General features: G+C 38.1%; 1 protein-coding gene across 10 annotated transcripts in view; it reads right to left on the reverse strand.

The window, feature by feature from the left end:
* The window catches only part of PDE4D (phosphodiesterase 4D), a 1455129-nt gene that overhangs the window by 534001 nt on the left and 893485 nt on the right, over positions 1 to 27643 (reverse strand). The window contains exon 1 of one of the 10 annotated variants that reach the window (XM_019834617.3): positions 19348 to 20987. The exons of the other annotated variants lie outside the window; for them this stretch is intronic. Within the exon in view, the coding sequence (XP_019690176.1) occupies positions 19348 to 19394 (47 nt within the window). The 5' untranslated portion in view covers positions 19395 to 20987. Of the gene's footprint in view, positions 1 to 19347; positions 20988 to 27643 lie in introns of those variants that run through there. 10 annotated transcript variants of the gene reach the window in all.

Genomic DNA, 27643 nt, shown 5'->3' on the forward strand with positions numbered 1-27643 from the left:
TCTCTTACTGCAGGTGCATTCACTAGTTATATTTCAGAGTTGCAGCTACAAAGAACCAGCATCATCCAAGTACCAGTCCTTCAATTGCTGCATTGTTTTCTTTCTTCTATTTAACAATTACAGTCCTTCAACCACTTTATATGTGACCAGGCATGAGTTTGCTTCCATCCTTGTCACTCCTTGGAGACATCTCCAATAGGTGTGCAGCCCCCAAAGTGAGCACAATCCTCCAGCTGATGTCTGAATGATTCAGGGTCAAGTGCACTCATTACTCTTTATTCTGGGTCATTTGAGTTCTATGAATGTAGCTCAATTGTTATGTGAAATCTCCAAAATAGCTTCCATACTTTACCTGCAAAAGTGGACGGTAGATACAAATTATAACACTATCTGTGATGACTGTGAAAGAGGATAGTGCATTATTCTTTGGTTGTAAATATCTTACTTGGCTTCCTGGAGGTGTCAATTATTCCTGTATCAGAGCCCTCCTATGATGACACAGTCAGAAGTGCTTTCAGATGACACACATTCTATGCTTCCCTTATTGTATGTGTAAAAAAATCCACCTTCTGCTCTGTTCGTTCTAGCTACGCAGATACAAAATCAGAACCGAACATAATGGTGGAAAGTGAGCACTCTTTAACTCAGTGCTTAACCTACTGGTATTTTCTGAACATCATAAACTACATGTATTCCCATAAGAAATATTACTTCCTGTCTAATAATGATTTCATACAAAATTAATAATTTAAAAACACTTTCAAGTTCAAGTGCCAAAGAATAGATTTTTTCTAATTTTTACAGAAAATGGGTAAAATAGTACAAATTTCATTTGTAAATTGTGAAAACTGATGGAATAAAATGATTTAATGCAGATGGTAGGTTTCCTTGAAATGCACTTCAAGTCCTGTTATTGATCCATCTGATTCAGCCCCATCAATTCTACTGACCAAGATACAGATATTTTAAACATTAATGCTCTCAGGAAAACACAACACTAATAAATATGCCAAAAATGAAAAATATCCAAGGAAAAAAGTAAGTAATGCATGCCAGCTAAATTTCCAATTGAAATAAGTAAGCTACTCAGTGATAGTATTGGTATCGTTAATCTAGAAAGACAAATAACATTAGTCTTAGGAGTTTATTTATAGTGGACTTAGATTAAATAATACAAGTAACAGCTACAGAATTTGTAGATCAGTATCAGAGGAGAGGAAAAACATATTAATCAAGTAGACATGTTAACAAAATAAGAGATTAGTCGAGATTACATTTGAATAAATTAGCAGAGGAAATATATATCCATAAAAATATCTAGTTTTTAGTTCCTTACAAAAGAATGGTCTGTTTTGCAGACTAATTCATACAAACATCCAAGAAATAAGAACTCAATCCTACTCTTCATATATACTATGGTATATATGAAATAACAATGTGCTTCTCCCTAAAGAAATTTTATTTGAGATTTTTTTTTTCAGGAAATGTGGGAATGAAGGAGATTCTTTTCCATGCTAGACACAAGGTTCCTACACATACTACTTTGTTGAGGCAAAGCACAATGCAAAAGACACTAGGAATCTTAATTTAAGAACAAGAGACAGGAGACTGATGTACTAGTTGCTTCCTGAACTATGTACTCAGCAGTTCTGGAGCACTTATCGATGAACAGGTGTGAAGAATCAAGTTCTGAAAAGAGATTTTTTTTGGAAATGAAACCTTTTTATCCCCCCTTTTATGTTTGCTTGTCTTGACAGAAGCTCTGAAGAAACCAGGGCTATTGGAGGTGTGGGGAAAGCATGCAGCTCAGATTACCCAAAGGAGCCACTCAGGTCAAGTCTGAATGAAAATAGATTCTGAGGAAATAAGAGGGGGGGGGTCACCACAATCTTTAAAATTCTTCTGATGTGTTATTGCTTTCAAAGTAATGGATTTTCTCAAGGTGAAGCTGTTTGATACAAATGAACTCATATGCCAATCAAATATTTTTTTTTTACTCATAGCTAAGTCAAACACTTGACTAGTCCAATATTAGAATCAAATTCTTAGTGTCAATATGTAATAACCAATTCATCTCACTGGGAGAAATAAATTAAGAAATTATAGGAAAATAGAAACCTACATGGAGCCTTTATATCCTATATTCTAGAATCCCATTCTGTTTGCTTTATGTTGTATGTTTAAAACTATCAAAGGAAGTGTTTTGGAGGGAAAACAGGTAACAGTCCTATCACACATTCTTAAACAAACAAACAAAACAAAAACTTATTTAAACTGGCCTGATAAATGTAAATGATTTAAAAATTGCCAGAAGTCTTGGCCTTTGTCTATATATTCTTTCCAGGTTGCTTCTTATTTTATAATCATTTTCATGATTTCCACTATCCTTATTATAAGAATTTATTCTTGAAACATTTCAAGCACAGGGAAGCCATCTTGTGAATTGACAAGAACTGTCAGATCCGAATGGGAGCAGCCTCGCTCAGACGTTTAACTTGACCTTCCTTTCTTACACAACAAAAGTCCACATACAGACTCAAGAACATCTGGCTCTAAGAGGTGGTTCTCCTTAAAAGTCACTCCAGGCTACATGACTCTGTACTAATGTTGCCGTTACAAATGGAGGAGACAGGATTCTAAAACCCTGTGGTATGTTGGGCCATGAGAGGCAAGAATGGGAGAGTGCTTTTAACTCCAAGACAATAACTTAGAAAAACAGAGCAATTTTCTACAAGAAACATATTTTTATTCAGATTATCATTTTATGAATATCTCAGTATTTTCAATGGTATTTAATGAAATTTTAATAAAATCTGATATGGAATTTCTTTTGATTATTAACTGACAATAGCTTTTATCATTTCAAATAGCTTTCAAATATACTATGACCTTCAGAGAAACTTGTGGGGAAGGAAAGGAACAGGAGGGGAAGTGAAATGCATCAAACACCTTAAGTATCAGGTGCTATAATTTGTATATATCTCATTCCTCTTTATGTGCTTCCATAGGACAAACTTTCTCCCAATCAGTATCACAAGGTGTGCTTCCTGTGGTGAGCCAGGGAGTGGCATATACCTAAGGGACACGGGGATTTGTGTGTAAGCTTCCTAATTTACACTAGCTTCTAGAAAGCTTAAGGAAAACTTATTTTATTTTATTTTTTCTACAGAGAACTTTATATTTCATCTGGTGTACTCTAAAACTTCATGACCTGCTAAACTCCCAGAAGCTGGAGGGTTCTCTGTCTCCCTTGAGATTTGGACAAATTGGTTTGAACTTCTCAATTTGATGACCAGTAAGAGTCCCAAAACTCAAGGCTTGATCTGTGATAGTCTCCTGCAGGAAGGGCTCATAGACTCTCTTGCTAACTTAACATGACTCCTTTTAGATGTGCTACCTCTAACTCTATCTCTCTCTCTCTCTCTCTCTCTCTCTCTCTCTCTCTCCTTGCTGGGGAGGGTTGTTTATGCACTAAGAACACAGAGGGTTTCAGCCTTCCTTAGGCTTCCTCTCTGCCCCTCCTGTTTTCTAATGTCTCTTCCTCATCTCCACCATTCTAGTTGGCTCTGTAGGACCAAAGTCGCCCTCTCGTACACAGAGTGGCTTTCACCCTCAATTCACCTGAGCACCTACCTGAAGCCAAATTCTCAACAGACTCTCTTCCTACACCAATGCAACCTCAAAGTATCTCTTACAGAGTAAGCATTTGTCTTCCCCAAGATTTTGGTGCCATTTGTTAAGATGATGTAAGTTTCTTCGCTTTATTGTATATGCATGTGAATATTAACATTATGTCCTGTTTCCTTCTTCCCTTCCCTCATCATTCTTCCCGAAAAGTTACAGCTATATATCTTTGCTGCTTGCCTTAAATGCTGCCTGGAAAAAGGCAAGGTTTAAACAAACAAAGAAATAATAAATTATCTCACTGAATCCTGACAGCAAATCTGGCTGATTGGTACTGTCGTATTTTGCTTTCATGAATGAGGAAAGTGACCCTCATGAAAATCAGGTAATTTTCTCAAAATCAACCAGTCAACATCAGACTTAAATGTGGACTTAGCTCAGTATGGCTCTATAGCATGGGTTCCTTCCCTTGCATCATACTACTTATCTGCTAAGAGAGATGGGTATGAGACCTCTCAAATGCTTTGACACAATACACGTGCTATCTCCTCTTCCTCCCTCCCTCTTCTTCAAGCCCAGATTCCCATACTCCTTGCTATTGGGATGGAAAAATCAGGGCTGGATGGGTTTCTTTGTACAATCTCTTGCAGGCATTTATGATTACAATACAACTACTTCCCTTTAAAACACCTTCTCCTGGGGTGTTAGGGTAACTCAGTCAGTTGAGCATATGACTCTTGATTTCAGTTCAGGTGATGATCCCATGGTTGTGGGATAAAGCCCTGTGTCAGGTCCTGCACTGAGCATGGAGCATGCTTAAGATTCTCTCTTTCTCGGGGACCCTGTGTGGCTCATTTGGTTAAGTGTCCGATTTCAGCTCAGGTCATGATCTTACGATCCATGAGTTCGAACCCCACATTGGGCTCTGTGCTGACAGCTCAGAGCTCAGAGCCTGCTTTGGATTCTGTGTCTCCTCTCTCTGCCCCTCCCCCACTCATGCTCTGTCTTGCTCTGTCTCTCAAAAATAAATAAATAAATAAAAAGATTCTCTCTCTCTCTCTCCCTCCCTCCCTCCCTCAGTCTCTATCCCACTTGTGCATTCTCTCTTTCTCTAAAATAAAAAATAAAAATAAATAAAAAACACCTTCTCCAGCCCTCATCATTTCCATCACTTTGAGAACCAAAGGTCTATATCATTAAAATGCTGGAGTTTGAGTTAACTTTTCAGGATATACTCTTCCTGAAAAATATATAAATATATAAAATAATTATCTTTTTTCACAATAAAATATGAGTAAAACTTTATTCTAATATGTAAAGAGATTTCAAGTTTTTAATTATCATTTATCTAGTAGATATGGTTGATATTTTAAGTGAAATATGAAAAATACTACATATTCTACCCATTTCAAAGGTTCAATTGACAAGTTATTTTTCATATGAAATGCCAATATTTTCAATATTTCAAATCTCAGTATTTTTCTTGAGATGTCATTTAATGTCTACTTTTAACAACAACTAAAATGAAAACAATAGCAAAATGAGAAAGTAAAGAAGAACAAAAATTTGAGATGATATTGAGTACTTCAGAACTGAGAATCTGGCAAATCCTGTTGATTAAACACCTACTTTCTGAGGCGGACTGTACTAAGCATTGTACTAAGCACACAACATCTCATTTAATCCTTACAGCAATATGATGAGGTAGGGTTCTAAGCCATATTTTCTAGATGAGGAACAAGAGAAGCAAGTATGTTATAGAGCTGCTAAGGGTCATAAAGCTCCACAGTGGAAGAACACGGACGCACCCATGGTTGTCTAACTCCAAAGCTCACCCACCAACGCCTTTCAGTATTTAGTACTGCTTACTATGGATGATGTGGCCAAGTCTGTGGAAAAGACAAGCAATATACAAGACACAAATATTTTTATTTAGCATTAAAAGATATGTCAATTATGGAACCTCACCAGTCAGCAGATAATCAAACACTAAACTGTGCAGTCTTCTTTATGTTAATGGCACTTAAAAGAAGTGAAATATCTGAGGTCAAAGAAGGTTACATGGAAGAGATGAACTGGTGGAAACAAGACTTGGAAGGATAGGTAAGATTTCGATAGGAGGGCAGAGGGCAGAGCATCCCATGTAAGGAGATCAGATGGTTTTCTTTGAGAACAGTTGGGGAGATTGACATAATTAAAAAGAAGAAATCTGGTTCAGGAATCACAAGAATTAAAGACAGATTTGGGGGGCAGGGCACCTCGGTGGCTCAGTCAGTTAACGTCTGACTTTGGCTCAGGTCATGATCTCATGGTTGGTGGGTTCGAACCCTGGATCAGGCTCTGTGCTGACAGCTCAGAGCCTGGAGCTGGCTTCAGATTCTAAGTTTTCCTGTCTCTCTCTGCCCCCTCCCCTGCCACTGCTTCTGCTCCCTCTCTCAAAAATAAATAAATAAACTTAAAAATAAAAAAAAAAAGGATAGATTGGGTGAGACACAATTGCAGAGTGCTTTGAAGGTCAAGTAGAAAAAAAAAATCCATGTGTTATATCACTTACTCATCCCGTAAAGATCTATTACATGGGCCAGGGAAAATAAAGAGAACAGAATAACACAGAAAGCCCTGAAGAGTTCTGTTCACAGTTTTGCAGCAATCACTATCAGGCCCATATCCCTTTGGCAATACCATCCTGATGGAATCCTAGTCTAAGCATGGACAGTACTCCACGTAAGGTCTTGCCTGCATGTAGGCCAGGCTGGAAATGCCAGGAATTAATTCCTAGAAGTAGCCATCAGCCTAGTGAAGATGAAGTTGGATGATAAATTCTCCAGTGTCTTTGTATCTTGGATAGGACAATTCTGAAGCAAGTTCTACGTCATTTTCCAGAGGTCCTAATAGGATTGAGCCCAGTGGCCCAGCTCAGTTACTTGAGCATTAAGGTACCCCGTATGGGCTTTTGACTCCCTTTTCTGTCTCACTTCCCCACTCTCCCACTAGTTTTTCCCCAGATCACCTCCTGAATAAGACATTTGTACTTGAATCCTTCTCTTGGAGCTTGCTTCTGAGGCAACCCAACCCAGTACCAATATACAATAGCTCTAGTAACAGCTCACCTGGAAGAGTACCAGGGTGCCAGCTACCTTTCTAAGCACTTTACATATGGTACAACATCTCATCTTATCAACAGCCTCTGAGGTACAAACTATTATTACTTCTACTTTACAAATGAGGAAACTGAGGCAGAGCGAGGTAAAAATAACGTACCCATGGTCACATGACTAGAAAGTTTGGATCCAGGTTTGAATAAAGCACTCTGGGTTGAGAGTCAGTGCTCTTAGTCACTAAGTTAGCTGTCTTTCTGTGTATGGATATGACCTACTGTAGAGCAATATAAATTAGGCTGTAGGAAGTACAAGGGACTCTAGAGTAACAGAAGGGGGATTACACTCTAGCAAAGTTCAGGGAAAGCCAACCAAACCAAATTCTGATGGATTAGAGAGTTTGCTATGGCAAAAGGCAAGAGGGTGGAAGTGCCTTCAACACGAGGTCCATCACACCACAGGGCACTGTCTTCTGACACCAGGGAGCCTCCATCAAGGGTGTTAGAGCAAAGGGTGAAGGGAGACCTGGTGGGGCTATTGACTAGACAGGCTCCAGCTTGTTCAGCCCTTCTTTAAAAGTGCAGCGTTTATGTAAAGTTGCTCCTCAACACCTGTCAGATCTTTATTAAGTATTAGGTCACTGCCAAAGCTTTTACCCGATGGAAGGTTTCTGTGACTTAAAAATACATGTTTATAGCCTCTATGCTAAAGAATGTGTATACCTAGGGGCACCTGGGTCACTCAGTTGGTTAAGCATCTGACTCTTGGTTTTGGCTCAGGTATGATCTCACAGTTCATGGGTTTGAGCTCCACATCGGATTCCATGTTGACAGTGTGGGGCCTGCTTGGGATTCTCTTTCTCCCTCTCACTCTGTCCCTCCCCCATGCTCTCTCTCTCTCTCTCTCAAAATAAATAAACATATTTTTAATATATATATATATATATATATATATACACACACACACTGTATATATATATATACATAGACATAGACATAGACATGTACATATATATATATATATATATATATACATACATATATATCTACTGTGTAATAAGGAGGGGAATAACACCAATACTAATAGAAGCTAGCATTTATATATGGAGTTAGAAAGGCAGAGGCCAGAGGAGGCAAGGCCTTATGCTTGCTGTCTTGTATGCAATGTAGAGCCAATACATTTTCTAGGCGAGAGAAGAGCTACAAAGGATATGATTCTTTTAGAGTGTGATCTGATAACACAAGATGGATGAGAAAGAGAAGAGCCACAGGTGGAGTCTGGTCTCTATCTGACAACTGTATCCCGTCTTTTGAAAAAAATAACTAAAATGTAACATAAATGTTATAAATGAAGAAACAGACATATAAATGAAGAAACGGGCCAGCTGCAGAATTAAGTTACACAATTTTTTTTTTCTGGCCAGAAAGATAAAACACAGATCTCTTCAAGAAAAGAAAGATTCCTATAAATAAAGCAAAAGAACTTGTTATTAGTTTTACAGAAATAATTAGTGTCTTAGACAAGGAGGTGATTCGTAGCAATAGCATTTGGATTTTGTAGGTAAACACATTTCAGCAGGATGGCTACCTCTGCAAACGCTGTTAGACTCTCCCCAGTATCAGAAAGCAAGATGTGTGGGGATGATTTATACTCAAGATGACAATTTTTATAAAAATTTTACTTATCCAAAGACCTGGACTGTTTCCTGGAAAACAAAAACTAATCTTGAGAGCACTAAATTCCAGGTACACAAATTTGGAAATGTAATTTTGCACTCTAAAGCACCAATCGAGCACCTACTATGTGCCAGGCACTGTGTTAGGAACAGCAAATCTAATGATGAAGGACATGAGTAAGACAATCCAATCCCTAAGGTGAAAATTCATCCTGTATGAAGCAGGAGCTGATTCAAAACAGGAGAGCACAGCAGCTTTCCAAGGGTAGGTGATTCTTGCTGGGTAAGAGAGATGAGGAGGAATGCATCATTCCCCATAATTCAAGGGCAACCCAAGGCGGTACGTCTTGTATATGCAGAAAAGTTCCACGAAGGTGATACACAGAAGAAGTTTTGTCCTCCAAGTGATCTAGAGCTGGTGGGCAGCCCGAGGCTGGAGGGACCTGTAACTGAGCAACTAGATTACTCTAGGCAACCTGGCTACCCTCTAAGAGCCTAGTCTCCTGATCTGGGCGATAACAGTAGTTACCATTAATTGGTTACTTACTGGATGGCAGGTGCCCTTCCAAGCATGTGACAGGTTTTCTCATTTAATTTTCACAGCAACCCTATGAAGTGAGAACTATTTATTGTCCCTAGTTGACAAGAAGTAAACTGAAGCGCAGAGAGGTTAGATAACTTACCAAAGGTTGTACCCTTAGGAAGTAGATAGCACACCCTCAGGCATGGATTTGGGGAGAATCTTTGCCAAATTAGATAATTATATAAAAAGCTTAGTACCTTCCTGGCATTAAAGAACCTTTCAAAGGTGATATTTATTATTATCTTTATTATATGTATAGCATATGTTTGCTTGTTTCATCTCAAACCATGGCGTGATAATGCTATTTGAATAATGCAAAAAAATTAATATTCCAACTGGGTAATTTTTATTACTCATCCTTTTCACCACACACACTCATTTATTGAGGACAACTTTGCAGAGCACCTACTATAAGTGACACTGTGTCATGTGCTAGGTCTATAAAATAGAACAAAGTAGTCATGGCCACTCATGAATAGAATGCAATATGATTGGCTACTATGAAGTCTCAAAGGTTAGCCTGGTCACAGAAAGTTCCCCGAAGTGAAAAGATATGCAGTGAAGGCTCAGCAGAACGTGGTCATCTTTAACATGGTGACACCCTGATCTACCTTAGCATTCAACCCGTCTCAAAAATCAAACCTGTGTGGATTAATTTCCAGCAAATGGGATTTTTCAACAAGTATTTTCTAGTTTTAAAACCCGAATGCCAAGGACTCCACGCCCACTTATGACTTGTGAGGTCTCTTCCACTACTCTTGACATGGGTTTCAGTGTGCCCACTCTCCACTGCCAGCTTCCCTTTCTTCTCTAAAACATGAAGCGCTTCTCCATAATTATGTAAATTATTGGTTTTAAATTTACTGAGCAAATACGCATACACAAACAAGCCAACGGCAAGGTTTCTGATACTGAGAATTTCATTCCATGTTGTTTCTTTAGACTGGATGGCAGCTAGCTGAGGGAAGATCCTGAGATCTTTGACCAAGAGAAGAGTGGGGAAGACGTAAGGGACACATAAATGGTATGTGACTAATATTTTCTAAGCTACTGTGAATATCAGCCTTAATGGACGGCAGGTTGACATCTGACCCCTGAATAAGGCTGATGTGTAAAGTGTAGCTGTGTGAAGACGGAGTTATGCCAAATGCTTAAGGCTGAGAGATTAAGGGTTTTCCTCAGGGGGGAGCAAACACTTCAGGAAGGCATCAGGGTTCAGTCTCTGCATAATTTGTTGATCACTGAATTACTGCTCAGCGTCCCCTTCAGACAAAGGACAGTTAAGCCCAAACAATACAGAAATGAGTAAGTTAATCAGTTAAGACACAGAATCTTAGGTTTTATAGCATCGTTAGTGATCATTTAGTTCAACCTCCTCACCTTCCAATTTAAAAGGAAAACATGACAACTCCAAGAAAGGGAATAATGAAGCTCCCTTATAAGTGACTGGGACTGTTTTGGACCTTATTTAGATGTTGAGAGCTGCAGCAGAAATCTCACAAAGAAAGCCCATGCAAAGTAATTATGTGCACGGAACAACAAGAATATTAAGGAGGAAGCTCTACTGACCTCAGAGAAAGTGCTGATGATTAGAAAAGATGAAAGGAATTCATAATATCTTCTCAACTCACTATACACTATAGGGTTTATAATTAACAGCCTCAAAAACCTATTCGAGAAGTTGCTTTAATTTGTATCTTACATTTCACATTCTTTCCCCCAGATATCATGGAAACATAAAAGATAATGCAAATTTATAAATATTTAAAAATAAGTTATGCCAGTTCTGGCTAAAGTCGTATTATGTTTTGTCATTTTCAGTAAGTTTCTCAGAGACGGGTGACACTTGCAAGTCAACTTCAGAAGGGTTTTGAAGAAATCTGTGTAAAAGCAGGTCACATATATATATATATATATATATGTATATATATATATATATATATATATGGATTTTTGACATCCCAACATAAACCACAGAAAGGTTCCTATTAAAAAGTGAACAAAGCTGAATCATTTTTCTTTCTCTTCCAACTGTGATTTTTATGCATTTGAAGGTAAAATTCAAAGCAAACATCCTAGAGCTTCTATTTGTCACCCATGAGTTATTTCCAGGAAGCTTAGGAAATCTCACATTTCCAAAATTAGGTCATAACACTGGAACTGCAATCTAATTAATATGTTCATACAACAGCCTCCACCGCTACCAAGTAGAAAACGCCAACAACGAAATCAATTCCACATTCTTTGGAATCCCCAAGAACATAATCAACGGCAGAAATGCTAATGACAAAACAGTTTCCCAATTTAGTCATCAAGAACTGCATGCATATTTCTGTCACTTATCTGCCCATTTTCCTGACATAATACTTAGTGACCTTGTACATCCATATCACTGACTTTTTTCAACCTGCTTGATATCATATACTTCCCTCTTCAGCAGCCTTTCCAACTGCCCACAGAAACTGTTCCACAACCTGGCCAACCTCCTTCACTTGCTTCCACATGGTCCTCCCTCTGAGGTACAATCTTGAATTCCATTTCCCAAAGAAAACAGCATGAGACCAAAACTCCCTCAGCTTCTCCTTCCACCTCCCTCAACTCTATGTTATTCGCATCCATCCTCCTTTTTCTCCCTCCCGTCTGGGAGGAAATCATGTCCTTCACTTCCCTGATCCTCTCTCTGGACACTTCCTTTGGGCTGTGCCCTTTGCCCCTTAAAAGTACCCGGTATCCCTTACTAACTACTCTGCCCCCCACTCTCTCTCCCTCCTTCTGTCCTCATCCAAAATTTTGCAAGTCGTGTGCATTAATTTTCTCCTCTTTTATAACCCCTGAAATAGAACTCACTCTGAGATGTTCCCTTAAACCACTCTCCAAAGGGTTGCCAGTAACTTCTAATTCTGAAATCCATCAGGTATATTTTTAGTTCCTCATTTCTAGACTTCTTTAAACTATTTGGACCAGCCGTTTGTCTCTCCCTTTGAATTCCTGTAACACTTTGTATATACCTATATGTTCCCTACCATTCTGTACTTATTTGTTTCTGTGGCTGTTCTTCTCAATAGTCTCTGAGTATCCTCAAGGCAGGACTGTTATCATATGTACGTGGGTGTCCCCTATGCTTAAATGAATCAGTATGTTCCACGTGTTCTAAGCCAATTGAATAAGAATGACATTTTTTGGCAGCTAAGATATTGAGGCAGAGAAAGAGAGGGAAACAGAATTCAAAGCAGGCTCCAGGCTCTGAGCTGTCAGCACAGAGCCTGACATGGGGTTCAAACTCATGAGCCGTGAGATCATGACCTGAGCTGAAGTTGGATGCTTAACCGACTGAGCCACCCACGCGCCCCTGGAAAGTGTTAATATTCTTTACCTGTGCAAAAAAAAAAAGTATATATATATATATATATATATATATATATATATATATATATATATGGTAATGACGTGTAATTAGAAGATTTTGAAGAAAATAATAATAATGTAACAAAACCCAAAACTTACATGACCTTTTACTGTCAGCAAAGCACTCTCAAAAACATCTCATCTGACGGTCAAAACTGCCCTTCAAGGTTGAGGTGGAGCCTACGTCAAAGCAGGGCAACGGCTGTGCAGTTTGATCACTGCCCAACAGCACAGCAAGCCAAGATCAACTCATGCTTGCTCCACTTGCTGACTAGATGCCCAGAGGAAGGGATGTCTTTTGCTTTGCACAGAGGCTCTATCCATTCATGAAACACCACACTCGGCATTTCTAATTCATCTGCCTGAAGTGGGGCATCTTTCCTAAAATATCTGCCTAGAGAAGCACCTTTCTCTAATCCACAAAAAGGACCCCATAGACCAGAGTGCCACTGGGAACATGATTCACCTCAAATTCCTTGTAAAATTTCCGATTCGGAGAAAACACAAAAAGAGCTGCTAACATGGCTGAAGGACAGATAATATGCTAACAGGACCCGGAAGGGGTTCTCGGGGAAAGGCCGCTGACATTCGCTAGGCATCCCATTTACTTACCCCACTTGCTAACTAACAGTGAAATTGCTTCTTTTCTCTGCTCTTACTGCTAATCTGCTTTCCAGAAGGTCCAGAGACAGAGTGCTAAGGCATCTGCCACAGAACAACATATGGTGATAAAAAACACATTGGGTTTTAAATTGAGGCCGGACTGGGGTTTTGAGTGGATCAGCAACCCAAAGTAATAGATATGGCAACTTGAGCAAGTTATTTTCCTGATATGAGCATTACTTTCCTCATCTGCAAACAGGAATTCAAACAAGACCCACCTCTAAAAGTTACCATTGCCATTAAATGATGTAATTTACGTGAAAACAGGTAGCATGTGCATAGGTGGGTGGTTGGGAAATGGTGTTCAATCAGTGTTCTTCTATGAAGTATGCAGTGGTTATATTTGTTACCTATATTTTAAGAAATTCACTGGAGAGGTTTTAGCATGTCGTGGTTTAGCAGTCTGATAAGTTATCATTACCTACGTGCTATGAGAGTTTTTTAACAGTCTACTCTTCAACACAAAGCAGGGAAGAATCTGCTGTAGTCACTTCACACAGGTGATGAAGAGCTCAGAGAGCTTGCACAAGGTCATATAAAACATTAACACCAGAATTTAGAGCTGGAAACCTGAGGCATTTTTGTTTTGTTTGTCCCTAGGCAATAACCCAACTATATAAAATCTCAGTTATCTACCCTTGAAACAAATACATATCCCACAATTTCATACAATATAATCTCTAGTTGACAATCTTAAGTATGTTTAAGGCTGGTTTCTCTAACAACTGGAAACACCATCCAAGAGTCCATCAAGTGAGAAACAGCTACAGCAGTTAATTTATGGCTCAGAGACATTTGAAGCTATTGTAAAAAAGATGGGAACGATGCTACAGGTAGACAAGGTATTAGTGAGCATTCATGGTTGTGGAGTATGATCAAAGGAGAAGAGGAAGAGGTAAAGTGTGGTTACTGTGGAAGGAAGGAAGGAAGGAAGGAAGGAAGGAAGGAAGGAAGGGAGGGAGGAAGGACGAATGGGGTTTGTAACCTGTAGCAACTTAGAAACTGTTTAAGGTTCCTCCTTACAATTTTCTTCCTCTCAGAATTCTGAACTATTCTCCTTTTCCTTGACTTGTCTATTTTTCTCTGAACCCAGATACCTAAACATTAGTGGAAGGAACTCAGTAATAGCTAAAAGGGATACAGAAACTAGGAGGTTGAGTGGGAAGTGAAGAACTTAATACCTTTTCCAAAATTCATAAGATTTCATTTTCACATGATGGAGAGTATTTTTTCCCTTTCTTTCTTTCTTTTGTAAGGACTATCTAAAGCCTTTCTGACATGGGCCCCCCACTTGGCCCATTGAGGATGTAACCTGTCAGCATTTGAAAGTGCACAATTTTACTACAGTGGAAAATCTGCCAAGACTAAAAATTACATTTAATTTCTATAAGTTGTGGGCATGCTGGTATGACTGATGGCCACTGTATTCCTCTGTCATACCACCCCATAATCGATTTCTACAAAAAATGTGACTTTTTATTTTTATTTTAAAAGTGTAAGATACTGCCAACAGACACTAAGAAGAAAACAGCTAGAGTCAATAAAAGAGAGTAAAATAGAAAACCTAGAGAAAAATTATGTGTTTAATAAGATCAACATTTCATCTAAAAGAAAGGCTTTGCTCTATTATTCCTAAACCTGAATTTCTGCCTCAAACCATGGCTGACTGCGATTGAGCCACGGGAATTTGTGAATAAGATAAGATTGTATAATTATGATCTCTACCTAAACTCTACTGGCCATAAGTTGTATTCGGCCCTAACAGGAATTCAGAATCAACCTGAGAGTTTCATATTAGCATTCTAGAATGTATGAATAGTTTTGTCACTCTGGGGAAGAGGTGGTTTTGAAACGAGAGCAGCAATGACCTGAAATCTCATTAGAAGACAGATAAACACTGGCAGAAATTTTAGGTTGACTAAAATTGAGCACAGCTCAATTTTGTCCTTCAACGCATATACAGTCAAACGCAATGTTTCTCCCACTCACTAAAATTCTCATCAGACAAGTGAGATTATATTGGCCAACATCTAAACTCTGGACAATGCAATTCTTGGCGGAGTTTCTATAGTTTCAATACATGAAGGAAAGGAGAACTTAAAAGATGAGATGCTAAAAGGCTAGACAACAAGGATGATCCTTGCATTAAGAATCAGGCCAGCCTGGGGGTGCCTGGGTGGCTCAGTCGGTTAAGCCTCCGACTTTGGCTCTGGTCATGATCTCTTGGTTTATGGGTGCTGACAGCTCAGAGCCTGGAGCCTGCTTCGGATTCTGTGTCTCCCTCTATCTTTGCCCCTCCCCCCCCCCCACACTCTGTCTCTCTCTCCTTCAAAAAATAAACATACAAAAAAAAAAAAAAAAAAAAAAGAATGAGGCCAGCCTACCTTTCTCTGATTATTTATTAACTGAATTTTCTGGTGAAATATATATATGCACCTAAACACATATAGGCACATATTGTTGATACATTGATTTATATCTTGTTTCATTCCATAAACGACTTGGATCAAAGAAAACAAAATGAGTAAGTACGTGAGTTTAACCCTTGGTTTATACAAGAACAATCAAAGTATGCCTTGCTAGAGTAAACCTTCTAGGAACCTGGGAAGGTAAGACCAATGAAAGGATGTGGGGGCCCAGAAAAAAGGGAACGAAGCCTCACTGGTGATTCAAGTTACCATAATCAACCCATTCTGCCTATTGATTGGAGTCACCTCTCAGCAACACAAAGAAAGTTTGATAAAAGCTTTTAAAATCCTAAGCACCAAATAAGTAAGATAGTTAATCACCGTCCACAGTCACTAATCCCAAATCTCCCTCAGGTTTCCTCAAAGAAGCACCTGAGATTAGCACTGTGCAGCCTCCTGTGGCAGGGCTGTTTGGCTTCTGTTTCCCAATCTCTTCTCTCAGAGTCATCTGAGTCCATCATGAAAAGGAGGCAAAGATATTTAATACCCTCCTAAATCTTGTAAATATATGTTTCAGTTGCATTTGACATAGCCCTGGTGTTTCTGTCATAAAATTATAGCATTTTTATAAATCAGACCACACAAAGTTGTTATACTTTAACGTAAAGCAAAAATCTATAGACATATGCTAGGAACACTACGTTATGTCATTCTTGTTGGATGCCTGCATACACTTCTATGGCATGATGCTTCTGAAGAGTCCTCTTAATTGCTACTAAATGCAGTTTAAATTCCTAGAAAGCTGACGTGCATTTCCCTTCTTCCAACCATGCAAGAAGACCCACTCCTGTCTTGCCCGACTATCACTAGAGTCTCACAACTCACCAGAATACAAAATAAGAAGTGCCCCATAGTACTTATTTACCCAGTGAGACAAACCCTAATCTTTGTTTGGCTTGGAAGTAAAAAGGTCAACAAGTGTAATGGAAAGAAGCCTTCGCAATAAAATTCTCCAGCAAATATTTCTAATGGAGCTTTAAACAAGAAAAGCACATTCGTCGTGCCACTCTCTTAGCACTTAAGGATTAGTGTTCTATTAAGACAAGTAATAAGACCACTTATTTAACTTGTAACCAATAAACAATGAATTTGTAATACTATTGCTCAATTCTCAACACACTATCCATAGGGCGGGAGGATGACAGTCCAAGTATGAGCACTATACATGGGCTTCTATTTGAATCCAAGGATTCTGATGAATTTTTGAAGACCTCTCTAGATCTCAATTTTCCCTCCTTCTTGCTCCTCAAAAAGCAGAAGAGAGAGAGAGCACACACCTCTTTGTCCTGCCTATCCAAAGGGTGAGAGCCTTCAGAGAGATGAGCCAGAGATGAAACCAAAGCACATATCTCCTTTAAAATGTTTATTAGTCCCTGGCATTGATCTGTTGCCAACTTCTGATCTGCCCCTTTGTGGAAAAAAAAAAGAAAGAAAAGAAAAGAGAAGAAGAAAAAAAGAAGAGACCTACATGTGAAAAGGAGGAAAGAGAGACTTTGAAGAGGAAAACGGAGAACAACCTGGCAAATCCTATCTTCTTAGCACAGTAATTCATGAGCACGGAATCTAATCCAATAGGGACTCTTACAGCAGGACAAAGGAAAGGAAGGTTTTCTGTCAACAAACACCTAGAATCTCTTACTGCAGTACTGAAAGGTGAGGTTATAAATAAAAGGAAAACAATTGGGCAAGTTGAGAAACAAGCACAACACTAATTGGGTCACCTGGAAAAAAAAAACACCACCTTCTTCCTTTGAGGTCAACGTCTTATTAATGAATCCTTCTAGAGGGCCCAGGCAAGAATGGACATACAGAACACTCACTCTCCACATTGGCTCAGTTTGCCACAACAATAACAACAACAACAACAACAACAACAACAACAATGACGACGACAAGAGATTGGCACATGATGCATTGAAGTGTAAGAAGGGCTACCTAGCTTCAGGCACAAAGGAAAACCACCAGGACTCTAACTTCTTTTTACAGCTTTCAAACATACATATTACAGATCTAGAGGAGCATGAATAAGCACATTTGCATTCTTTGAAAAACTATACAGTTGAATAGCTCATTTCTTTCTTGTTAAAAAGTAGAGGTGAGGTAAATGTAACAAAGTAAGAGGTGGTTATAATGAACATTAGGTATTCAAAGAGCACCTGCTCCCTACCTATTGCAACATAAACAAATGGGTCCAAACATCAGAGCTTAGGCAGAACAAAAACTGTTGCTTTATAGCAAGGTGCACTTTTTTTGGAAATGAGAACGAGAATTTTTCCCCTAAACAAGTTGCAGGACCTACAAAATTAACCTTGAAGAAAGGCAAAGGAATAGAAGAGAAAAAAATAAATATTTGACAAATGCCTACTACGTGCCAGACACTGTTTCTAAGACCTTTGTATTCTTAAGGTTAAAGACTATGTGAATGATTCTGTAAGAATGACAAGGACCTTATTGCTGAGGCCAGAACCTCACCACCAGGATCAGTAAGGCCATGGGTCCAAAGCTCACCCTGAGTTGGGAGCTCGGGTGATGCATTTGGAAGGGGGCCATTAAGGTTTGCAGGCATGTCACCCAGACTCCCTCCCCAACACATTAGAGACTGAGGACGGTGGCTCTGGAAAGCAGAGAAGGAAGATACGCCACAGCGTCAGTTCTGGATGTATCTGGTACTGATAGAAAATAAGTACCTTCCCAGAGTGACAGAGGATGTCACCCACCCTTCTCTACAACTGACTTTCAGCTAACAAGTTCAAACGTCTATAACAAACCAGCAGATGATGTTGGCAGAGCCCTAAGATACCTGGAAGCTTTCATTTGAGACACTGTCATAAAAGCAGCTGGAAAAACCCTTAGAAATCTCTATTTTGGTATTTTTTTATGTATCCTGAGACCGGCCAAAAAATTTACCTGGAAAATATACGTTCAAAATAAGATACATTGCAGTTTCCAAAACAAACCATGTCAGTAGACACAAAAACCTTAAAATGTGCCCTCCAGCACTGACAAAGTTTTTGCTATGAGATTTAAATCCAATGAACCCAAAAGGTGTGGTAAAATCATGCAATTTTAAAATAATGAGCTCTGCCCTTATAATACCCTCAGCAATTACTTCCTATACACATTTAGTCATAAACAGTAATAAGAAATGGTACATGATGTCACATGTCCTGGGACCTTAAATGCATTGCATTGAACCTTAATACACAACAAAATATCAATGTACTAAGCAAATTCTTTAAAAGTCTGAACACTTCATGACTCATGTGTTAGAATTCTATTAAATTGGTTCATTCCTGTAGAAATATCTCTAAATAGTTAAAATATTCCTTAAATGTGAGGTACCAACACATCTTAGTATTATTTTAAAACTGAGGCCACATTCTAAGTTGTCCCTTAACCTCCTTTTGGAAATTCAAAAAGAACTAAGGCCAAACAAGTTGACTTTCAGTGTCAGAAATACATGTGTGTCCATCCCCAGGGAATTTTCAAATCAAAGAAAACAAAAGAAAAGAAAAAACCTCCCTTTTTCTTTAATTTATTTGTTACATATCTGCCATTCTCAAAACTACTGTTTTTTTGTTTTTTGTTTTTTTCTCTATGAAATGTTAGCAATTGTAAACGTCCTCTTATTTGGGGATGTTTTTATATTAATAAGTAATTTGTTATTGCATAATCATGACTTTCTCAGACAACATTTGGTTTTAAACATGTTTTACTTTTCCTCCTCACTTGATACCAATACTTTTCTTCAAGAAAAATCCACCTCTGGCACCTGTCATGGAATTTCATAATCCTGAGTTTTATGAACTGAAGGGGGTATTGATTACTTACCATATCCAGGAATGCCTTCTAAAGGGGAAATTATTCACATGCATCATGTTTGCAGATCTTCTGTCATTAATATTTTTCTTGTCTCATCTGTTTGTTACATGAAGTGATTTTCATAGATGAATTCCAACTCTCCCGTTTGAGCAGCTATCATGGGCAATTATTGCAACAAGTATTGAATTCCAAAAAAATCCCCCCCAGAAACAAATGGCAACAACAAAAGCCCTTCCAGGATTTGGAAAAAAGAAATATCACAGAGCACTGCAGGTATGGGTCCATCCATTTACGTTCCACTTGGTAGTTGACCCACTATAATAACCAGTTCAATCGCTAATCCTAAATGGTGGCAGATATTGTCCTGGTAAAATCCAACTGCCTAGAGTGTAAATTAATGCATCCTCTCGGGAAGGACTCTGGACTGTGGGAAAAAAGGAGTCAAAAGACAGTTTCTTGTTATCCTCGTTAAAGAAGTGTGAGAAGGGAAATGGAAAACTTCAGGTTGCTTTGCCATGCTGTCCTTTAGAAATGAATGTTGCTTTTTCTTCTTTCTTAGGCACATATTCATGTGTGGTCACGTTAACGCAGAGATGCCTTCTGAGACACGTCGGACAAAGACGTGGGCAGAGGGGCTAGAAACCATGTATCATCAAAGCCAACTTCTTTCCCAAATCTCACAATTGCTGGTTTTCAACGGTAAAAGTAGGAAGGCAAGGAGCAATTTCTGCTTTGCAAGACAGGATTACCATTAGCTACCATCATGACTTCAGAAGGTGCTGTCATGAGGAAATTCATTGCTGCCGCCTAACCCCATAATAAGGCTGTCTGCTCTCTTTAAGTGAAATGACTAAGCTATTGATCCTTTCACTGCAGAAACCCCTTTAATTTGTTATCAAAACCATGTGCGGGCTTTTCCTGTGTTGATTTGGAAAGAAAATGAATTTCACGGCTGCACGTCAGACGTTGTCTAAGAATTTCTTCCCCCGCTGTTTTTCTCTTCTCTTCTCTCTCTCTCTGTCTCTCTCGCTCTCTCGTTTTTATCCCAAATTCAATTCCCCAATAGGTGTCATTTACTCTGATGCGCTGACATCTTCTGAAAGATTCTCATGCCCAAGCTATACAGACCTTGCATGCTTTTAAAACACAAAGGCAACAGGCTCCTGCTGGGGTCTCCCAGCTCCGGATATCCAGCAGAACCTTTGGAATCTTCGCAGTCGCCTTGTCTGCCCTGGGCTGTGCCGCCCGGCTGTGAGCAGCTCAGGACACTTGCAGGCTCCGTGGTACTGTACATTAACTCTGCAGCAGCCCTCTCGGCTGCAGAGAAGCTGCCTGACAAGGGATGTGCTGGCGTCAAGGGGGCCCTCTAGGTGGGTTCCCAGACACTGCAGCACGCCCTGCTCGCCTCCAAGGAAGAGGGAGCCAAAGGGGTTAAAGGAACAGTTCGCCCTAAAGAGCACATTTCTTTCAGTAAGTGATTATCAGGCAAGACAAGCTCGGCGCTAAGAAATCTGTAAATTACCTCCCAGGGAAATGACACCTTGAACAAACATACTACGAAGGGAGGGTTTTTGTTTGCCTGTTTTCATTTTTCCCTTCTTACCCAGTGAAAAGAATGGGAATAAAAGAAGTCCAGGGAAATTTGCAAATGACGGGGTTTGGTCACTTGATCTTCTTTAAAAATAAAAAATAAAAAAATATATATATACACATATATACATATATATATGTATGTGTATATGTATACACACACACACACACACACACACACACACACACACACATATTGGGCTAGGAGTGTCTTGCCAACTTTACTGATTTGTAACCATTTAGCTACAGATGACCGGGGGTAATTTTTGGACAGGAAATCCTGTGGAAGCCAGTTCTGCAGAAGTCGGTTATAAGCAATTGCGCATGTCATAAAGCTGCTTGTTTGATTAGGGGGTGTGTGGATTTGAGGAGTGCTGAGATAAAGCATTGCAATGCCTCCGGTTAATATTTCCTCAAGCTTACCCTTTGTTGCAAAAATTCTTCAACAATCCCCTGAAAGCACCCCATCACTGTTGATGCCATTTTGGAACAAGAATAAAATAGTAAACTCTTGTAATAGTAGGTTGGCACTTAAATGGTGTTTGTTGAAGATCAGTGAAAGAATGGACCTTACAAGGAGCAGTGTACTCAATATAAATGTATCAGTTTTATCTTAGGCATTTTATAAAGCTGTTATGTAATTGCTTAATATTAAATGGAATATTGGCAACATTTAATACATCATGCCATTAGCTTCAGTTAGGATTTCCCTAGTGAGGCCCTGTCATCACAGAAAATATTACCCAGAGTTGAGGGAAGCAGGGAGATATTTCCCACAAATTCAAAACCAGGTATAAATTTAGTCTTGAAAACTGCCATGATTTTGTGGAGCTTTAATTTTGATCAAATGCTGATCCTAACGGAAGTATTCCTGGGATGAGGAAGAACTGAGTGGTTCCTTTAAAAGCAATTTGAACTTATAGGTTCAGATGGCACCACAGCTTGAAAGAAACTTGAGAATATATTTGGGGATTTCTTGTACCTATGCAGTGTCTTCATGACCTCCTTTTCTAAAAGGAATAAATCTCTTCCATTAGGTCATTTGTGATCTGAAACAGAAAACTTCCATCTGAACTGTTTTTTGTTTGTTTTTTAATTTTAATTTTTATTTATTTATTTATTTATTTATTTATTTATTTATTTATTTATTTATTTTTGAGACAGAGAGAGACAGAGCATGAGCAGGGGAGGGGCAGAGAGAGGGAGAGACACAGAATCTGAAGCGGGCTTCAGGGTCTGAGCTGTCAGCACAGAGCCCGGCACGGGGCTCAGACTCACGGAGCGTGAGATCATGGCCTGAGCTGAAGTCGGACGCTCAACCGACTGAGCCACCCAGGCGCCCCTTGTTTTTTTTTTTTTTTTAATGTTTATTCATTTATTTTGAGAGAGAGCATGTGTGGGGGTGGGGAGGGGAGAGCAAAAAAGAGAGAGGAAGAGAGAGAATTCCAAGCAGGCCCTGCACTGTCAGTGCAGAGCCTAACACAGGGCTCTATCTCAGGAACCATGAGATCATGACCTGAGGTGAAATCAAGAGTCCAACACTTAACCAACTGAGCTACCAGGTTCCCCCATCTAAAGTGTTTTTGATAAGCTTTGAATGCTGTGAATCAAGTGTCACAGAGTAATTCAAAATTTGATATTATATGAGATATTTAAATATTACTATTTCAGAACAAGGAAAATTTATGATGCCCTCCCTGCCCCTGCCCTGGGGCCCTGTATTACAGGCTTCACCGCATTATTTCATTTAATCCTCACAACCCTATTAGGTAAGGACTATTATTAGCCCCATTCCACAGATGAGGAAATTGAGGCACTGTGATATTAAGTAGTATGCCTAAGGTCAAACATCTAGTAAGAGTCATAATTTGAACCAAGAAAGTTGGGCTCCAGAGCCTGCATGAATTACCACTATATTAGGGCCTCTATAATAATAATAATACCACTGCATTAGTGTTAATGCTTCCAAATTTTTTTTTTGTAGGTATTATTTTAGCCTCACAGAATCATGCTGAGGAGAGTACGATATTTTTGTGAACAATTTTGGAGATGAGTCTCCAAAAGGATAGTGTCTCTTCCTAATCACATATCATGTTAGCAGTAGATCTGGAAGGGAATTCAGATAGACAGGTCAGTGTTTTGTTTTGTTTTGTTTTGTTTTGTTTTGTTTGATAATGATGATGATGACGGTGATATGATGATGAACATTAATTTCAAACTAATACTTAATCCTCACTCTATGTAAAAGTAGGTCTCTGTGGAAAGGGGTCAGTACAGTATGTAAAAAATCATGCAGAAATTGATTTTTCCTTATAATAGATAACATCTATTTGAAATTTCTTTATTTTTTTTTTAGTTCATCCTACTGTACTCTGTTCATATGCCAGAGGAATGCCCATGAGCTACAGGATATCCCAAATATCCCTGAATCTTTCTCAATTACCACACAGTTAAACACTCTCTACTTGTTAGTTATGTTTCCATTTGTGGGCAATGGTATACGCAAAGAACTTTAGAAATAAAAAACACTCATACGATTTACCCATCAGATTACTACAGGACATGGAAACTTAAAATATATGTAAACCAAGAGGAGACGTCAACTGAATGTTTTTCAAGTGGATTTTTCTGGGCTTTTTATTTCTATTTTTACAAACACAATTCTCTAGAATAAGGTATAGCAAATTAGAATGAAAAGGCACACAGCTGAGAAGCTATGATAAATAGTAGAAAAGCCAAATTTCTGCTTGAGGGATAACAAAGAAAAAAATGTAATTTATTTCACAGTTCAGAGAACTAAGACTATACATTAATAAACAACCCTAAGGGGCGCCTGGGTGGCGCAGTCGGTTAAGCGTCCGACTTCAGCCAGGTCACGATCTCGCGGCCCGTGAGTTCGAGCCCCGCGTCAGGCTCTGGGCTGATGGCTCGGAGCCTGGAGCCTGTTTCCGATTCTGTGTCTCCCTCTCTCTCTGCCCCTCCCCCGTTCATGCTCTGTCTCTCTCTGTCCCAAAAATAAATAAAAACGTTGAAGAAAAAAAAAAATTTAAAAAAAAGATAAAAAAAAAAATAAACAACCCTAAATTGAGAATTTTGAAAACTCAAGGTAATATATATGGCAAAATGGACTTGCTTAGAGGATAGTAATAGCTTATTTCCAGCATTTTTTATTCTATGTATATTAGAAACAGGGTCTTCATAGCTAGAACTACTATTTTACAAATACTTCACAAGATGCACTATTTTACAAACGTGTAGCTTTCAAGAAACAACATATGGGCAGAACTAATAGGTTTGTAATTTAAAAACAGATTTTCACCAATGAATAACACTGATAGACTAGAGTAATCAAAATCTGTTTTTTTCCCTACTAAAACATAGCCTTCCTTTCATAGAACTTCTAAGAAATACGAGGACATACATAGAAGACGACTTTTATGGCTGATCCCAGTCTCCTAAAGGAGTTCAGGGCATCATAGATTGGCACAAACTTGGTTAGATCCTTACAGCATTGGTGCAGGCTTAGCTTTACTGGCACAAAGGCTGGTTTCTCTCTCTCTCTCTCTCTCTCTCTCTTTCTCTCTCTCTCTGTCTCCCTCTCTCTCACTCTCTTTTAATCTTAATCCCACAGCAAACACAAGAGTAATCAGCCTTTCAGGGAATGACTCACATTAACCATCCTCATATGAGGCTGATGTAAGAACAAATAAAAAAATGTCAATTTATTGATGAAGTGTAAACTACAAACTCAGTATAAACCACAATACTCTAATCAGCATTTTCATGAAAGATTGTTCACTGCACTCAGAATCAGAGAAGTATTTACTAGTTAGAGTCCCCATTCTCTTTTCCAATAATTACAGTCCTCTCCTACCCTGGCTAGGGTATGATGCTTGCAAGGGTGATGGTTTTTGAACTAAATTCCTGGGAGCCCTGTGGTTTTGCAAATTCATGGCAAAACAGGGCATAGGGGAGGCCAGGTTTCAACCAGAGCCCCTTTGCTTCTATCTGTTTTGTTTCAAGGTTTGGTTTGTTAAAGAGAATCTGGTCCTTAAAAAACGTTTACAAAAACATAATGGGGTAAGGACACAAAATCAACACTTTCTAAGAAAATTCTTATCTTTCTATTGCCAGTTTCAAGACTCCATTCTCTTGAGACCCCTTCAAATGATAGGCTTCCCTGACAATGAGAATAACACAAAAGATTAAGTTTGACCTTTATGCTAATACAAGCTTAGCATAATACAGACACACCCTAGTTTCTGAACTTGGGTGTTTCTTAAACTCTCCAGTCACTTATCTAATAGGGAGGGTGTAATGACTTGCCTCACTGATTTCCCTGAGTTTCATTTTCAGAATGTAACTGTATTTTCAGTTGCTAAAGTATATCTATCTGTCACCATCACACTCTGCTGTACCTGTTGGCTAATATCAATGACCACTTCTTAATTAACCTAGTTGAAATAAAACAACTCTAGATTTATATATGAAATGTCAAGGGCCCAAAAGGTGATCTCTTATTAATCTTTTATGAATACTAATTATTAGTTCAGATATTTCAGGAAAGTGTCCCTTTTTTTCAGAAATCTGCATAACTTTTGTCTCTTAGTTGTCAAATGAAAAACAAAATGATCCCTCTATTCTACATATGGATTTTGTATAAAAATATGTACATATGTAAATACCTCTATAAACTCTTTTCAAGCACATTCTCTATATTTGTAGTATAAATATATTATATCTTAGGAAATAGAAGCTACAGTCATTGGATATCTTGGGGGATATGACTTTTTCACCTAACATCAGAAAAATAATATATTTTTTAAATTGTCCAATAAAAATGAAATTTATGTGTACTTCTTAAATGTATGTATATATATATATGTATATATATATATATATATATATATATATATATATATACATATATATATATATACATACACACACACACACACACACACACACACACACACACACACACACAAACAGGTGAGAGTGGCATTCCAATACACAGAATGACATGCATGATTATTGCACATTCTCCACCTCTACCTCCCAGTAGAGAAAACATTCAAGACCAAATTCTGTCTCCCACCCTTACAGAAAACCAATCCCTCTGGAAAGAAACAGCATCTTCCTCTGTGTATTTATAACACCAAAAACATAGCTGGCACTCAGTAAATGTTAACTAATGACCATGTTGATAGTGATGACTTCCCACTTCTGGCAAGTTGTAGCAAAGTCTGAAGGCATTTATAACTTCAGCACATTTATAACTGGAATAAGAGGAGCTCTTCATGAAGCTATGGTTTTGATTGCTAAGTCAGGGAACTGTGGCATGTTTTAGCAAGTTGCTGGCGCATCCGATTTCTACGTATTCTACAACCAAGGATATAGCCACTCATTGAAAAGTGGGAACAAAAAAATCATGAAACACCTATTTTGATCAACTAAATGCAACAGTTGCTTTGGTAGAAATATTCACGATTTAACTAACACAAATCATTTTGAATCACATAGCCATCATCTTCTCATCTTAAATGATAAATAAATATATTTATAGGGAAAAAATTCTCATATCATCAAACACAACACATTTCCTAATTGGAGTATTTAGAATGCTTGCTAAATTCCACTCAATATTTTTGGAAGTAGAAGAATTAGGATACCTAATGCTAGAATACAAAGAAAGCACTTAATATTTGTTATTCAAAAATCAAATGTGAAAAAAAATCCACAGCAACTTTGAAAAGAAAAGTTGAATTTGCATTCTGTCTTCAGGTCTCAAAACATGAGCCCTTAATTTCAGGTTTTGCTTTTTACTTTTTGTGTAATTTTGAACAACTCACAAAACCTCTGTGAGACTCAATTTCCTTATCTGTAACATAGAAATAATAGCAAATTCATAGGCTATTGTAATTTTTAACTTACTCAGGTAAATTACAGAAAAATGCTTTGTAATGAGAAGAGAGCTTTTTAAATGCTGTTCACATCTACTTTAAATTCAATCATTAGAAAATGTAATAAAATATGGACGCTTTACTGGGTCTGCAACTTACTTAAATTGAAATGGAAAAAAAATAGAAAGAAAACAATGAGATCATATTGGAAGTGACTTATGAAATGGAATTATATTTTATTTCTACCTTTAACTTTTCTAAAGGCTTTATATCATATTTGTTTCAAAATTCAAAGGAGAGCTTTAACATATACCCATGTTTAAGAGATATTATAGATTCCAAAGAATGACTTGGAAAAATACCTGAAATATTAGTTAAAAAAAACCAAAAAACAAAAAACAAAAAATAAAAACCAAACTCAGGTTTTCAGAATAATATCTTTAATATGAATTGTTTGATACAGTTAAAATAATTTTAAATATACAGGTATAAATAAATATAGATTTATGCCAATGTAGAAGAAATGAACCAGAAGGATATATACCAAACTACTGGCAAACTAATTACCTCTGAGATAGGGAAGTCAGAGTGAGCCTCATTAAAAACTGATTTTACTTTTTACTTTACATGTTTTTAAATTAATTAATCTTCTCAGTGAGAATACTTCCATGTAATATTTGCATAATGAAAACACCAACGAAGAGAAAAAAAATGTTTAGTATTAATTAAGGAAGACTACTCATTTGTAGCTGATATATATGTATTGGAATATAAAACCCAAGTTTCTAATATTTGTCAGACAGAATCTCTGA

Source organism: Felis catus, chromosome A1 (genome assembly GCF_018350175.1).
Source record: "Felis catus isolate Fca126 chromosome A1, F.catus_Fca126_mat1.0, whole genome shotgun sequence".
Taxonomy (NCBI): Eukaryota; Metazoa; Chordata; class Mammalia; order Carnivora; family Felidae; genus Felis; species Felis catus.